At 40.2% G+C, this 14,322-nt stretch overlaps 1 protein-coding gene across 2 annotated transcripts in view; it reads left to right on the top strand.

Annotated features, from left to right (window-relative positions):
• LOC149260350 (polyprotein of EF-Ts, chloroplastic-like) overlaps positions 1 to 14,322 on the top strand; it is a 230,752-nt gene that overhangs the window by 70,135 nt on the left and 146,295 nt on the right. For both annotated transcript variants that reach the window (XM_089420355.1, XM_089420364.1), the window contains exons 2-3: positions 155 to 1,897; positions 2,059 to 2,164. In XM_089420355.1, coding sequence (XP_089276481.1) covers positions 224 to 1,897; positions 2,059 to 2,164 — 1,780 coding nt within the window. In that variant the 5' untranslated portion in view covers positions 155 to 223. The remainder of the gene's footprint in view (positions 1 to 154; positions 1,898 to 2,058; positions 2,165 to 14,322) is intronic.

The raw sequence follows: 14,322 nt of genomic DNA, 5'->3' as shown, positions 1-14,322 counted from the left end.
TATTTTATTTGTTTTACTATGTTATATATAATTTGATGTCTGTGTGCATAAACATGTGTCCATCCATTGGTTTCTTTTATGTATGCACGCCTCATTTTGTAAGATGTTGATATTTCTTATCTTAATTTTATCTCTTTCATGACAATTTTAACAGTTAATCTCAGGAGATTGAGCTTCATAGGTCCCAAGATACATCTCAGGTCACCATAAAGCTTCACCCGGCATGGTTCCCGCAATACTTTGTCCCATTGGGACTATCCAGTACCCTCCAGTAAGAACCATCACTTCAAGGGCCAAGAAGCATTTAAGAAACTATTCGTTTTCTGAAATATCTAGGCCTTATTTAGTGCTACCACATAAGATATTATCATTGAGATCATTTTCAATTAATTTCTCTCCTGAGGTCAGAAGAAGAGGTTATGACTTAGATCACAGCTTAATATCATATAGACTTTCAGCATCGGTAGGGAATGAAGTGGTAATGCAGGAATCTGATGTTGAGACTAAGCAGGCTACTGGAGAAGGTGGAGTGTCTGATGGTCCATCAGAAGGTGACAAATCAGTAGAAATTGGTTCATTATCAGAAGGTGAATCTGTTGCTGCAGCATCTTCTCAAACTGCAGGGCAGTCCAAACGAACTGGTATTATCAGGAAGAATGAGAATCCACGAGTACAAAATGAGGAATTGGTTCCTGGTGCGATTTTCTCAGGTAAAGTAAGAGCAATTCAACCATTTGGTGCATTTATTGATTTGGGAGCGTCAACAGATGGACTAGTACATATTTCCAGGCTCAGTGACTCCTTTGTGAAACAAGTAAGCGATGTGGTTTCCATTGGGCAGGAGGTTACTGTCAGGGTATTAGAAGCAAACATAGAAACGGGACGTATTTCTTTGACAATGAAAGCAAATGATGATCGGAACCAGCCAAGAGGAGAGAAAACTTCTGCCCCTAGTTCTGGCATAAGCAGTGGTAAGGTTGTTCGAACTGGAAAGGTTGCTGGAAGATTCAGCCAGAAGAAGACAGACGAGACTCAGAAGAGATCCAAGTTCCAAAAGGGACAAACTCTAGAAGGAAAAGTTAAGAATATAATCAGATCTGGAGCATTTATATCACTTCCTGATGATGAAGAGGGTTTTCTTCGCTCATCTGAAGTATCTGAGGGCTATGGAAATCTTGATGGAAATATGGATCTACAAATTGGGCAAGATTTTACTGTCCGAGTTTTGCGTATTGAGAGGGGAAGGGTGAATTTGACTATGAAACGAGAGGAAGATGTTGCAGGTCTGAATATGCAACTTAACCAAGGTGAGATTGAAGTTGCTTCCAATCCTTTTGAATTGGCTTTCCGTAAAAATCCTGTTATTTCTGCTTTCTTAAAAGAACAGGAGACTCTGAAGAAATCTGATAAATCAGAAAAACCTCTGGTAGAGGCTGAAGAACAAAATTATGATAAACAGGTAAAAGCACCTGTTGGCACAATTGACTCTGAGGAGGAAGTTGTATCCAATGAGAAAGCTGGTTATGAAATTGCAGAGAAGGAGATGCCTGAAATACCAGAAAAAACAGAGGATAAAGGCTCTGGAACTACTGAAACTAAGGATGGATTAACAAATGGAAATGCAGAGAAAATAGATGAATCAGTTAGATTAGGAACTGAACAAATACTAAAAAGCGAAATCAGTGACATACAAGGGGATGAAGAGAAGGTTTTGGATTCTACAGCAGCAGAAATGGAGGATGTCTTGGCAAATGATTCTGCATATCTAAAAGAGACTGAAAATTTTGAAGCTTCTGAGACAAAGGATGTATTAACAAACAGCATTGCAGAGCAAGTAGATGGATCTTTGACATTATCAACTGAACAAAAAGTTGATGGTGAAAGTTCCAGAGAAGAGGTAAATTACTAAATATGGTCCAAGTTGATGAAATGAAGTTAACAGAGTTTACTTTCCTGATGCAAATGCCTTGGCAAAATACCTTGCATAAGTACATGCACATGTAGAAAAGATTACCCATTTTAGAAGGAAACATAAAAGATGTCTTCTATGGTTCCCAGGAAAAAGCAGTTTCAGATTTGAATGATGCAATGTCCGAGTCCAATTCATCTGGTGAAACTATCAGTGTACCTGTGAATGTAAGCCTTCAGCAAGCCACTAAAACAGGTCCGTATACAATTGGCTTTTGTCTCTTCTTTCCTGTGCATGAAAATAATTTTGCTGATAGGCTTCTCCTTTTTGCCTCTATATTATCTTGAACATATGTATATTCTTGCTTTCTATGATCATTTACAGGTAGCATGAATAAAAAACTAAAAGTTCATTTCCATTGTGGTCTGGCATATATCAGAATATGCCCCATCATTTTATTTCACTATAGAAGAATGGATGCTGTAGCTTTTCAAAAACTTCAAGGAAGATCTTCCCTCATGTTCAAGACCATATAGTCCAAAACTTCTGTGGAATGCCTATAACTTGTATCTTCATGAAAAATTGCAGCTTATTATTTTATCCTTTTTCAATATCGGCATGTTTTTTCTTAGACATTAGCAACAATTGCATAATCAGGTCTGTCAACTCGAAACCCACAAAGCTGCAAAGCAACGACAACAAAACTAGCTGTAAGAGCTCACCCATTTTCTTTTTTTAGTTCACAAGACTTACTAGGTGCACATGTTCTAGGGTAACAAGGCTCTTCTTACTTATTTGGTGCTCATGTTTTTCTTGGAGCAGTGCATCAACTACTTACCCAACTCTTCCAAGGAAGGGTGTCCTGGTGACCCAGTGAATTCTCTGAGATGTTCACCTCTCAGGCACTGATTGGGTTCTTACACACATGGATTTTTCATGCATAGTTACAGTTACTCATAGATGACTCATTCTCACTGAGCCAAGTGACTCGACATACTCATGCTTGCCCTGAAACTATTAAGTAACTGCAAGAAATTCAATTTTTAATGCAGGAAAAGGTAGAGTACATAGATAGACATTAAACATCATAAATAAGCAAGAATCCACATGTTTGTGACCATTAAAACACATATTTATTGAAATCTGATTCTTATAAACCATGAGGAATAGATAGACAATGCATAGATCATAGACATCAAAATTTAAATATCATTGAAGCATATTTTCCACATGTTTGGACCATAAATATTAAATATCAAAAGCATGTATTTTCTATTTCTCATTAGTTTGTAACACGTAAAGCTGATAGGGCATGGTATATACTACAAGTGAAAATTACAATGTATAATATAAATTTCAAAATTACAAGACTATTAAGTTTTAACTACCAGTCTTTCTACTGATGCTTCCTATTAGTATCTTGTTACAGTAAAATCTTGCACTTCTTGAGATAAAGTCCTAAAGCTCAAGTGTGAAACCTTGTGTAATTAAGAAGATGCCAATTGTTGCCTCAACAACCCCCTTCTCGTTTCTGGCTGACTCTCCTCTAGCTCAGGTGGGGTTCTCCCTAACAGATCTTAAGGATCTAATGGCCTAGTCAAAGCAAGTCAAGTGACCCCTAAGGCTTCCACATATATTATTATCAATCAAAGGATTGAACAATTAGGGTTTAAGGTGGATCTTGAAGATATGATTGCTAGGGTTATCAGGGTAATTTCCAGATTTGAGTTGAAAGGGAAGGTCCCTACTGCCACAAAGTCTAGCAAGCCTGGTGCAGAGCCTCACAAGGCGAGGACTAGACCTTATGGCAACAAAGAGAAAGGGTTGCCATTGTCACCTAAACAACCTTTCTCCTGCTCTTTAGTGGATTTAAACCGCAAGGGAGGCTTCCCTAAATCACATAGAAAGATCTTATAATACTAGGGATCAAGGTGATGAGTTAAAGGTTTATTGTTGGGTAAAGTACTAGCAAGGTCTAAGATGACCTAGGTTTTCTATGCTATGGTTCAAATACTCTACACTAAGACCAATAGGTAAGCTGCTATAAGTTAGGGCTTGTATGATATGCGAAGATATGGCATTCAATGTCATATAGTAGCCTTAAAAAAGGTCCTAAAAATGACATTCAATGATAAAGGAGCAAGACCTTGTTGAAAATGTAGCAAGTAAAGGTCTTTTGGCTTGTGCCTTAGCCAGTGAAGACCTTGATTTGTCTTTCTCTCAATATGAATGTGAGCTCATGAGTTAGACTTCAATTATGATGAGTTTGTTTTCGGTTTACTGGAATAATCATGAAGATGGCATGCGTAGAGTTGGAGCTTCAGTTAAGAGGAGTCTTTATCAGTTTGACTACAGAACGAGGTGGTAGTTACAAGTTCAGTTAGAGCGATTTAGTCTTGATTGAAGGAAGGACGGGTTGATACTCCAAGTGTTGATTAGAGAGAGTCCGTTGGACTCTCAGTTAACTCGTCAATTAGAACTCGAGTTTCTAAATTGAGTTAGGCTCTTTGCATGCTCGAATTGGGTCTATAAAGAGGAGGACGAAGGCACTGGAGATCATAAGTTTTGTACACAAGGTTTGTGAGACAAGACAGTTCACAAGTTTGTGAGATCATCTTTGATTGTGGAGAGTGCAAATTTGAGAGCTTGTGTCCTAAGAAATAGGAAGTCACAAGTGCGCAATAAAATAGGGACTTGTGCGCTAGGAAATAGGGGCAGATTTGTGCTAGGATTTAGGGGCCTCTTGTGCACTAGGAAATAGGGACCTAGTGCACAAGGAAATAGGGGCCCTAATGTGCAAAGATCAAGGAGCAGGATTAGGGGATTTGCAGGGCAAGTCAAGGCTTCATTGGGGGAACAATTGTGTGCTAGAGGGCCAAGATCAAGAAGTGATCAAGGCAGGACAAGATCAATTATATCAACTCAAATTAGTGAGAAGAAGTAGAACGATTTCTTAAAGACAGATTGCTTTATAATAGATCCAATTACTCAAGAACAATTAATAAAATACCACAACAAAGATAGTAGGTTTTCCCTTTTGGGTTTCTTGGGTAAACAAGCGTGTCAATTTGTGTGATGTGTTTTTATCTCTGGTGTTTTATTCCACTACTTATAAATTGTTAAGAAACTTTGTATCTTGGTGAAAGTAAACTAGGTTTCAGTCTTCAGTTGCCTTGTTTTAAGTGATTCATCTAAATAATTGTAGAGTTTCATGGAAAATTAACATGGTATTAGAGCAGAGATCGATATAAAAACCAACACTAGATTTACCAGTTAGTGAAGAGCACAGATCAAGCAAGAGGCCTGCGATAGAGTGTTAGGGTAGTTCCTTGGATAACAGGATGGCGTTCCTAGGACTAAGGGCAGATCATAGTTTAGAAGGAGCCTCGAACTTCTGCTCATGGAAGGAGTGGATCTCAGTGGTGTTGGAAGATAATGGGGTGCTAGAATTTGTGGCAAATCAAATAAATCCACCTCAAGATGCCCAACAGTTGATCCAACATAACAAGAATGACACCAAGGCGAGGAGGATCATTCTTGAGGGGGTTAGAGATCATATTATTCCTCATCTCCTTGGGAAGAAGACACCATATGAGATGTGGAAAGCCATCTTAGATTTGTATCAAGGTTCTAGTGATGCCAAAAAGCTTGCTCTGAAAGAGAAGCTAAGAAATATCTGGATGAGCAAAGGAGAGTCCATCATCACGTATCTTTCAAAGTTCACTCAAGTTTGGGATGAGCTAGGTGGAATAGGCGTGACTGTAGCAGACAGTGACCCCATGAGTCTTGAGTTTCTAGGACTTCATAAGTCTTGGGAAAATTTTCAGGATGCAGTCAATGGTAGAGAGAATATTCCTCTCTAGGAAAGGTTGTGGTTAGATTGTGTCCAATAAAAAATCTGGAGAGGGACTAGAGCTGGGAGATCAGCTTCGACAGAGGACGAGGAGAACTTTGCCTTGGCAGGCAAAGGTAGCAAAGCCAAGGCCAAGAAGGGCCAATGAGAGGCCAAGTCCAGTTAGAAGGGTGAGAAGAAGAAGAAGTATCTAAGCAAGATCAAGTGCTTCCATTGCCACGAGTTCAGACACTATGCCACTAAGTGTCCTAATCAGAAGAAGGAGTCCAGTAAGGATCATGTGGCTGCATTAGTTGAGGTAGATGCATTCTCTTCTTAGTTCAAGAAGATTACTCATTGTTAGCTTGCATGGCAATCTCAACAGACAATAGTGTATGGTATATTGATTCAGGAGCATTCTTCCACATGACCGGGAACAAGGAGTATTTCAGCCACCTGAAGGAGGACATGTAATTTCACATTGAGTTAGGAGATGATGGCAAGTACATGACTAGGGGAGTTGGTATTGTCAGTTTTGAGAGGGGGTCTAGTAGCTTTCTCCATCTTAGGGATGTGCTCTATGTTCTAGGACTGAAGAAGAATTTTGTTTCAATGGCTACACTAGAGAACAAGGGTTATGATGTCATCATCAAAAAAAGTAAGGCTTAGCTCAAGCACTTAGATTTTGGATGTAAGAAGCAGATAGGTGCAAGGATGAAGAATCTGTACCTGCTACAGGTTGAGACAAGTGCAACCTTGAGCAGCAAGGCAGGAAGTGCGCAAAGTAGAGATGCGAAGATTGAGGAGAGCAAAGCTCTGAGGGATTGCTTAGCGTGAGAGTAGGTTAGGGCTCCTAAGAAGGAGCCTCAGGTAGCATCATAGTTTGAGTCTTGGCTAGTTGGCAAGTGGGCCGACCAGTGGGATGATGAGGAGAAGGGACCAGGACGAGTGGACGCAACTACTCAGTCAGCGAGTCCTGACACATGGAGGAGGAGGGCCAAGTGGGCCGATTAGGAGGCTGAGGAGCGAGTTGAGACTCTTAGCTCTATGTTCAGGTAGAGTAAGCAACCACAAAGGTACACCGACTCAAATGGGGTGTACAAGGTGTTTCAGAGGAGCATGGTTGGAAGGAACAGGTCTTCAGGTTAGATTCTCCAACAGAAAATAGGGAAGTCTTCTAGTTCAGAGTGAGCAGTTGCAGCAACGGATAATGTGGTGGTGTTGGAGATGGATCTAGGTGGAGGAGGTTCTTCCAGAAGTACCTTCCTCATTAAGAGGGAGTGTTGAAAATGTAGCAAGTAAAGGTCTTTTGGGCTGTGCCTTAGCTAGTGAAAACCTCGATTTGTTTTTCTCTCAGTATGAGTTGAGCTCATGAGTTAGAATTCAGTTAGGATGAGTTTATTTCCTGTTTACTAGAATAATCATCATTATGGCATACATAGAGTTGGAGCTTTAGTTAAGACGAGTCTTCATTAGTTTGACTATAGAAAAGGGTGGCGGTTACAAGTTCAGTTAAAGTGAGTTAGTCTTTAGTCTTGATTGAAGGAAGAACGAGTTGATACTCCAAGTGTTGATTGGAGAGAGAGTCAGTTGGACTCTCAGTTAACTCGTCAATTAGAACTCGAGTTTCTAAATTGAGCTAGGCCCCTTGAATGCTTGAAGTGGGTCTATAAAGAAGAGGACGAAGGCACAGGAAATCACAAGTTTTGTACACAAGGTTTGTGAAACAAGACAATTCACGAGTTTGTGAGATCATCTTTGATTGTGGAGAGCGTAGATTTGAGAGCTTGTGTCCTAAGAAATAGGAAGTCACAAGTTCGTAAGAAAATAGGGACTTGTGTGCTAAGAAATAGGGGCAGATTTGTGCTAGGATTTAGGAGCCTCATGCACGCTAGGAAATAGGGACCTAGTGGGCAAGGAAATAGGGGCGCTAGTGCGTAAAGATCAAGGAGCAGGATTAGGGGATTTGTAGGGCAAGTCAAGGTTTCAACAAGGGAACAATTGTGTGCTAGAGGGTTGAGATCAAGCAGTGATCTAAGCAGGCCAAGATCAATTGTATCATTTGAGATTATTGAGAAGAAGCAAAACTATTTCTTAGAGACAAATTGCTTTGTAATAGAACCACTTGCTTAAGAACAATCAATAAAATACTACAACAAATATAACAAGTTTTCCCTTTTGGGTTTCCTAGGTAAATAAGCATGTCAATATGTGTGATGTGTTTTTATCTCTGGTGTTTTATTCTGCTACTTATAAATTGTTAAGAAATTCTGTATCTTGGTGAAAGAAAACTAGGTTTTAGTTTTCAGTTGCCTCTTTTTCAGTTATTCATCCAAGTAGTTGTAGTGTTTCATGGAAAAATAACAGACCTTCCAATAGAGGCTAGGTTTAGGCTAGGGTAGATAATTCTCTGATTGCCAGGTATGCATAAACAACAATAAAAAGAGTTATGCTAGCTCTATTTAGGGGTGCACGTCATGTAATATGCTAGATTTTGCCTTTAGTTAAGTTTTATATGAAATTCCTAAATTTAGAGCCACAAACATGCATTCAAATTTCACATTTATGCACAAATATGCCCTGGCTTTCTAGGAAAGAGAAAAAGAGATGAATTTTATTAGGTTTTATGGATGATCAACATGCTCTAGACCATCGCCTTATCCTACTAGGGTTTAGTGGAGTCCTTAGGGCAAAAAATCAAGGGAAGGATATTGATGGAGTAAGGGAGGATGCCTAGGGTATCCACTTCTAAAACCCTAGCTATTACTCTTGTGAGGGGAGAAATTAAATACATGGTCTACAAATTAATAGTCTCCCTATAGGCCTTAGAGGGGACAATTTTACAAGCAATATTGAAGCACAATTTCAACAACAATGAAACATTTAGTCATGACATAATTGAAACCCTATTTGGCTGCCACAAACGAAGCACAAATGACTATTGTAACAGCCACGCCCCACAATGAAGGTTGGCAGAAAGTGGAAAAAAAGAAAGGTAGGAAAGCATAGATAGACAATCAATTATTTTTAGATCTTGTTAATAGCGGGACAAGTTTTGATACAGCATATGCTATTACAACATCTACAACATGTAATTTTACTCAATATGAATAAAATTACGATTTTTCCAGTGGAAAAAAAATTGAAACCCTATTTGACAAACAAAGCATGCAAAATATCAATAATAAGACAATAAACTTACAAAATCCTCCACAAAAGGCACTTCTTTCAATCCCAAAACAATGTCTCCATGCAAAAATCACATCTACAAGAAAATTGCACCAAGAAAGATCACATTTTTCCCATAGTAGTGAAAAAGACTAGCTTACACTCTCTTAGAGAGGAAAAGAATTCGATGTGTGATGATGAGAAAGTGAAATGAGGGGAGGCTCTATTTGTATGAGACCTATCCCACTCATTTTTTACAATAATTCAACTAAAGAAGCCCTATTGACAAGTTTACTTTAAGTGTTCCACAAGAAAGAGGTTACAAGCCAACCTCATAGCTCAAAAACATAACAAAAGTGCCATAAATTCCCACACGTGTGGGAGAAAATCCTCCTCAAACATGACGTCATCCTCCAAATGAGCTCTAGATGCCACAAAAAGGTGTCATGTGGGCTAATGAATGCTCCATACTCCAAGATGTATCTCTTATATCACGTTGAAACCTCCAAAGTGTCTCTATGCCAACTCATCATATCCACGGTGCCCAATGTCACCCTCCAAAGGGCTAGGGGGTGACGTGGCGTTCTCTCACTCAAGCTTTGGGGCTTCAAAGTGATGTATAGCCCTCCCCTATCATCTCAAGGATAACCATCATCATCTAGGCTCTGGAAAAGGAAATGCCCATTAAACAGTCTCAAAGCCAACTTGGGAGCGTCCTGGGTCCATTGGGCACATCATCAATATCTCCAACACCAAGCTTCATGGGCTCAACGTTTCAACATCTGGGGGTACCTCAGGGTGCCAAGCATCATGTGGGGTCATCAAGTAGCCCAATACTCTACTCTGGATAGGAAATGTTGCATCAACAAGGTCATACTCTCTCTTTGCAATGGGCAAAATGACCTCTGCTGCTCTGTTGAGAAAGTGGAGCAATCACCTCAAGAGGCCTTTGCTACTATGATGAGAACCACCTGACAAAACCTTCTCAAGATCAAGTGAAAATCAACAATCATTAGGTACAATAACCATGGATGCATCATAATGGACCATACTTAATGTTAGGGGCACAATAATACTTCACACAAAGATCACCTTCAAATATCTAACTAGATCGACTTTGATATAAGTGTTCCCTTGTTACGTTATGGATGGCTAGATGGATAACTCTATTAGGTGTTTATAGCCCCCAAGGGGAAGTGACAGGTCCCAAGTTAGCCCATCAATCCATAGGTGTGTGTGAAGATGGTGGCAATGGAGGGGGCATGACTTCAGGATAAAGTGCCATAACTAAGAGGTTAGCTAATGGTGGTTTGACATCCTAAGTGTATAGATGTAAGGAGGGAGAAATCATGAAGGCATGAGTTACACCATTCCTCGACTTGCTTTTTCCACCCCTCTGGTGTGCCTTCCACTTCTTTATGATTATGCTTTGATTTGGGGGCATAGGTCAGGAGCCTAAGCTTGCTTTTTGATATTTAGCATTTAATAACCCTTAATGATAAGGTAGTATATGACTCATGAGGGTTGGGACAATACAAAGGTTCCTTTTTATAGATGGAGCATCATGTGCTCAAGAAGACAGGTGACAGATAATGAGGTGGGTAAAGCTCATGCTAGGCTATTGCCCGCATGCTAATCAAATGTCCCAACCATCTTTTGCATTTTATCTTTTTCTTTCATTGTGAATTTCTTATTCTTTTCGCTGCATCAACCTCCAAGGTAAAGTATCTCAATTAGGGCTTCCCATGTATTGGCCCTCCTATACCCATTGGGCCATTAGGGGAGGTCCCACTGGACTAGGATCAATGATTAACCCCCCATTTAAGGTGAGAGAACAAGATCACAATCAAAACCCCTCCTTCTAGGTCACCCTATAATCCATATCAAATGCCCAAATACAAACAAGCATAAGCACCCAATTGCAAAATGATTAAAGTACCTTTTGATCAGAAGCCCACCTTTGTCCATGTGTTCTTGTTGGATGGGTGATAAGCATATGGTTGATGCAAGTGGTGGAGATATAATGGCACGCCATCGGCTAGTGGTGGCTATCAGGGCTACTAGCTAATCGATTGTGTGTCATGAATAGGAGAAAAGTTTTCTCTTAGGGGTCACCCATTTTGGTGGGTAACAATGCTCTAATTAAGCAAATTGGAGGATGCGAGTTGCCCTATTGTGCTATCTAAGCCTTGTTATTAGGTAGAGTTGTCCTCCTTAAGCCTATTTTGTCACCTTATCCTTGTACTTGATAAATCCTTTAGGTGACCTACTAAAGGGAGGCTTCCCTAGTGGTGAATGCCTACAAAATAGCAAGAGGTAGTGGCTACGGTGATAGTGGGCCACACCTCATATTGTTGTCCCTTTGTCTAGCTCTTGTATTGTGAGCTACTTGTTGCCTACCAAAAGTGGGTGAACCCTAGGAGAAACTTTTCTCCTATTCATCTCTTCCAACTGATAGCCAATTTCTCCTATTCATCTCTTCCAATTGACAGCCAACAACCCCTGACAGCCACCTTGTAGCTGATGTGATGTGCCATTCATATCTCCGCCACCTGCATTAGTCATATGTTTTCTCACACATTTGTCAAGAGCAAATGTTGGAAGGTGGACTTATGATCAAAAGGTACTTTATTCGTTTTGCGATCATGTGCTTATGCTTGTTTGTATTTGGGCATTTTGACATGGACTATGGGGTAACTTGGAAGAAAGAAGGGACTTGGCTGTGATCTTGTTCCCTCACCTTAAATGGGGGGTTAATTTTTAATCTTAGACTAGTGAGACCTCTCCTAATGGCCCATGGTTTTGAGAAGGGGCACTACTTGGAAAACCATGATTGAGATAACGCAACCCCATTTATCCCTATTCTATACTTATTTTCCATCTTACATTACAAGCCCTTATTCCACCTCCCTTCTTCGTGTTCAACTGACCATTGGTTCATTGAGATTTGGCACCCACACATCCTTATACCAGGGTAGGGCTTGGAAATACACCATGCGAGGTTGATGCAACTTAAAGAAAAAGAAAGAGCATATGACGGCCACAAGAAAAACAAAGAAAAATCAAAATGCAAAAGATCGTCAGGACTTACAAATTAGCATGTGGGCAAAAGCCAAGCATGAGCTCTACCTGTAGCATATGGTCATTACCAGGTTCCTGGGCCAATGTTTCCCTATCTCATAGAAGACAAGGAACCCTTACATGTTCCAACCCCTAATGGGCGATGAAATGCCCCATCCTAAAGGGGGTAATAACTGCTATACATCATACAAAGCAAGTTCTCATTCCTCGAGCTACGAGCAGTAATACAAGAAAAAATCAAGAAAAAGTAAAAGGCAATATAGAGGGGTGGAAAAACAAAGGCCGAGGTAACTCATGCATCCACGATTGCTCCCTCCTCACATCTATACACCCAGGATGAGGTACTCCATCATAGCCAACCCCTTTGACCATGTTACTTGGTGATGAAGTCCTTTCCCCTTTGTTCCATCATTTTTTACGTTGTACCTATCGATTGAAGGGTGGACCAAGGACATGTCACTTCCCTTTGGGGGTTGGGAACTCCTAATAGGGTCATCTATTAACCACTCCTACCTAAGTAGGTAATAGCGTTACATGACCAAGACCCCAATTTTGGAAGAGAAGCCTCATATGAAGTGTTATTATGCCCATTTCTGTCAAGCTTGGCTCACTAAGATGCTATAATGATTAATGTACTTGACGGTGAAAGTTGCAACACTGGATATTGTGTGTAATTGGCAGGTGGTTCCATATATAGGTCTGGGCAACTTAACTGGGGTCTAGGTCCTCTAGAGGAACATATTGACACCCCTAAGTGATGCGTTGAGAGCCATGGGACTCCAAACAATTTTAGAGCATCATTCATACTACATAGCCAAAAGCATCTTCAATACCCACAACATTCCTACATTTGCTTTATTATTCATGGGATGATGCACCTGGACCAGCATGCCCCCAACTAGCTTAACAGTGATCACGTGGTTTGGCAATTGATCCAAGGCCTAGATGAGGTTTGTTGCATGCCTTGGGACATGGGAGGGCTAGCACCATCTTCAGTGCCCTAAATGTTGGAGTAGAATCAGGCTTATTCATCACTTGGAGACTCATGAAACCCAGTTTTGTGCCCCAAACCCACATTTGGGGGCTACAGGATGATTTTCAGAGAGATCTAGGGGCCAACCCCTAGACCTTGATTTTAGGAGCCCTCTACACTTGTCTTGGCACTAGAGGAGCTCAATGCAAGCCCTAGAAGGGCCTACAACAACATGACATTAGCATTTCGACCCTCTTGTTGGAGATTTATCTTGTTTTTACATTGGCTACAAGGTTGGCTTGTGACCTTGATTAGTGATTGCGCAATATTTTATTGTTTGAGGTGCTCATAGGGTACAATAGGTCTTAGTTAGTGACATATATATTAGAGATCATTTCATTTGAACTCTCATCATCACCGCACTTGGAATTTTAGATCTCATGAGAAATTCACACTTTTATTTTGTGGAGAATTTAAAGTAGTCTTAATACACTTTGACATTTGGAGCTGATTTGTCCATCTTTGGAGCTATTCTTTGGATGAATGGAATGGATTCTTTGCATATTATCTTGTAAGTGTAACTAGATGTTGAAAATTTATCTCTTACATGTCTAATGTATGGAATTTTGTTGATTTCTAGTAATCACAATTGTGCCCTAATTTGTTGAATATTTATTGAATGCTAATTTGGATGATCTATTGCATGCATTACTCGTAGATAATGTGTGAATGAATGTCCTAGTGGTGAACTCTTTGGTAGCTCTCTTATGAAAAATCCATCTTCCATTGCATAGGTAATTGTTCTAATTTTCCTTGCTAGGGCACCAACGTTTCGGCCTCCTTAGAAGCTCTTTCGCTGATCTAACACATTGAGGACTCCATACTCCCAAGGAACAAGGGACTGGTCCATTTGGTTGGTGATCACATCTTAGTTTTATCCATTTTCTTCTTCTCTTAATTTCAGTCCTTTCAAGGCTAGGGTAGAGAACTAGGGATTAGTGTGAAATTCTAGGGAAGACGTATTTTTGTGGTTGGAGAGCCTAAACATTGAGACAATAGGGTTTGTCACAAAACCTATTATTTTGGTGGGCATATAGTCCAATTTTGTCAATAAATTCTCTTGCCCTAGGTGTTTTCCCTAAGAGGGGAACACTAGTTTTTCTCCCCTCAATTTAAGGACTTCCTTGAAGGTTTCACGAGCCTCGACATAACTATTATGCATTGTAAGAAACCTTTTCTCCTGGCCTTGACCTCGAGTTGCTGTAACACTTGTCAAATTTATCAAACCCTAGGTCGTGTGCCCTTATTTCTAGTTCTCTTCATTCTTTGTGAGGCCTTGAACCTAAATTATGTCCTTCT

The sequence above is a fragment of the Pinus tabuliformis genome, chromosome 6 (assembly GCF_031772625.1).
Source record: "Pinus tabuliformis cultivar Carrire ecotype Pingquan chromosome 6, CPIR1, whole genome shotgun sequence".
Taxonomy (NCBI): domain Eukaryota; kingdom Viridiplantae; phylum Streptophyta; class Pinopsida; order Pinales; family Pinaceae; genus Pinus; species Pinus tabuliformis.
This window is presented reverse-complemented; position numbering and strand designations above follow the sequence as displayed.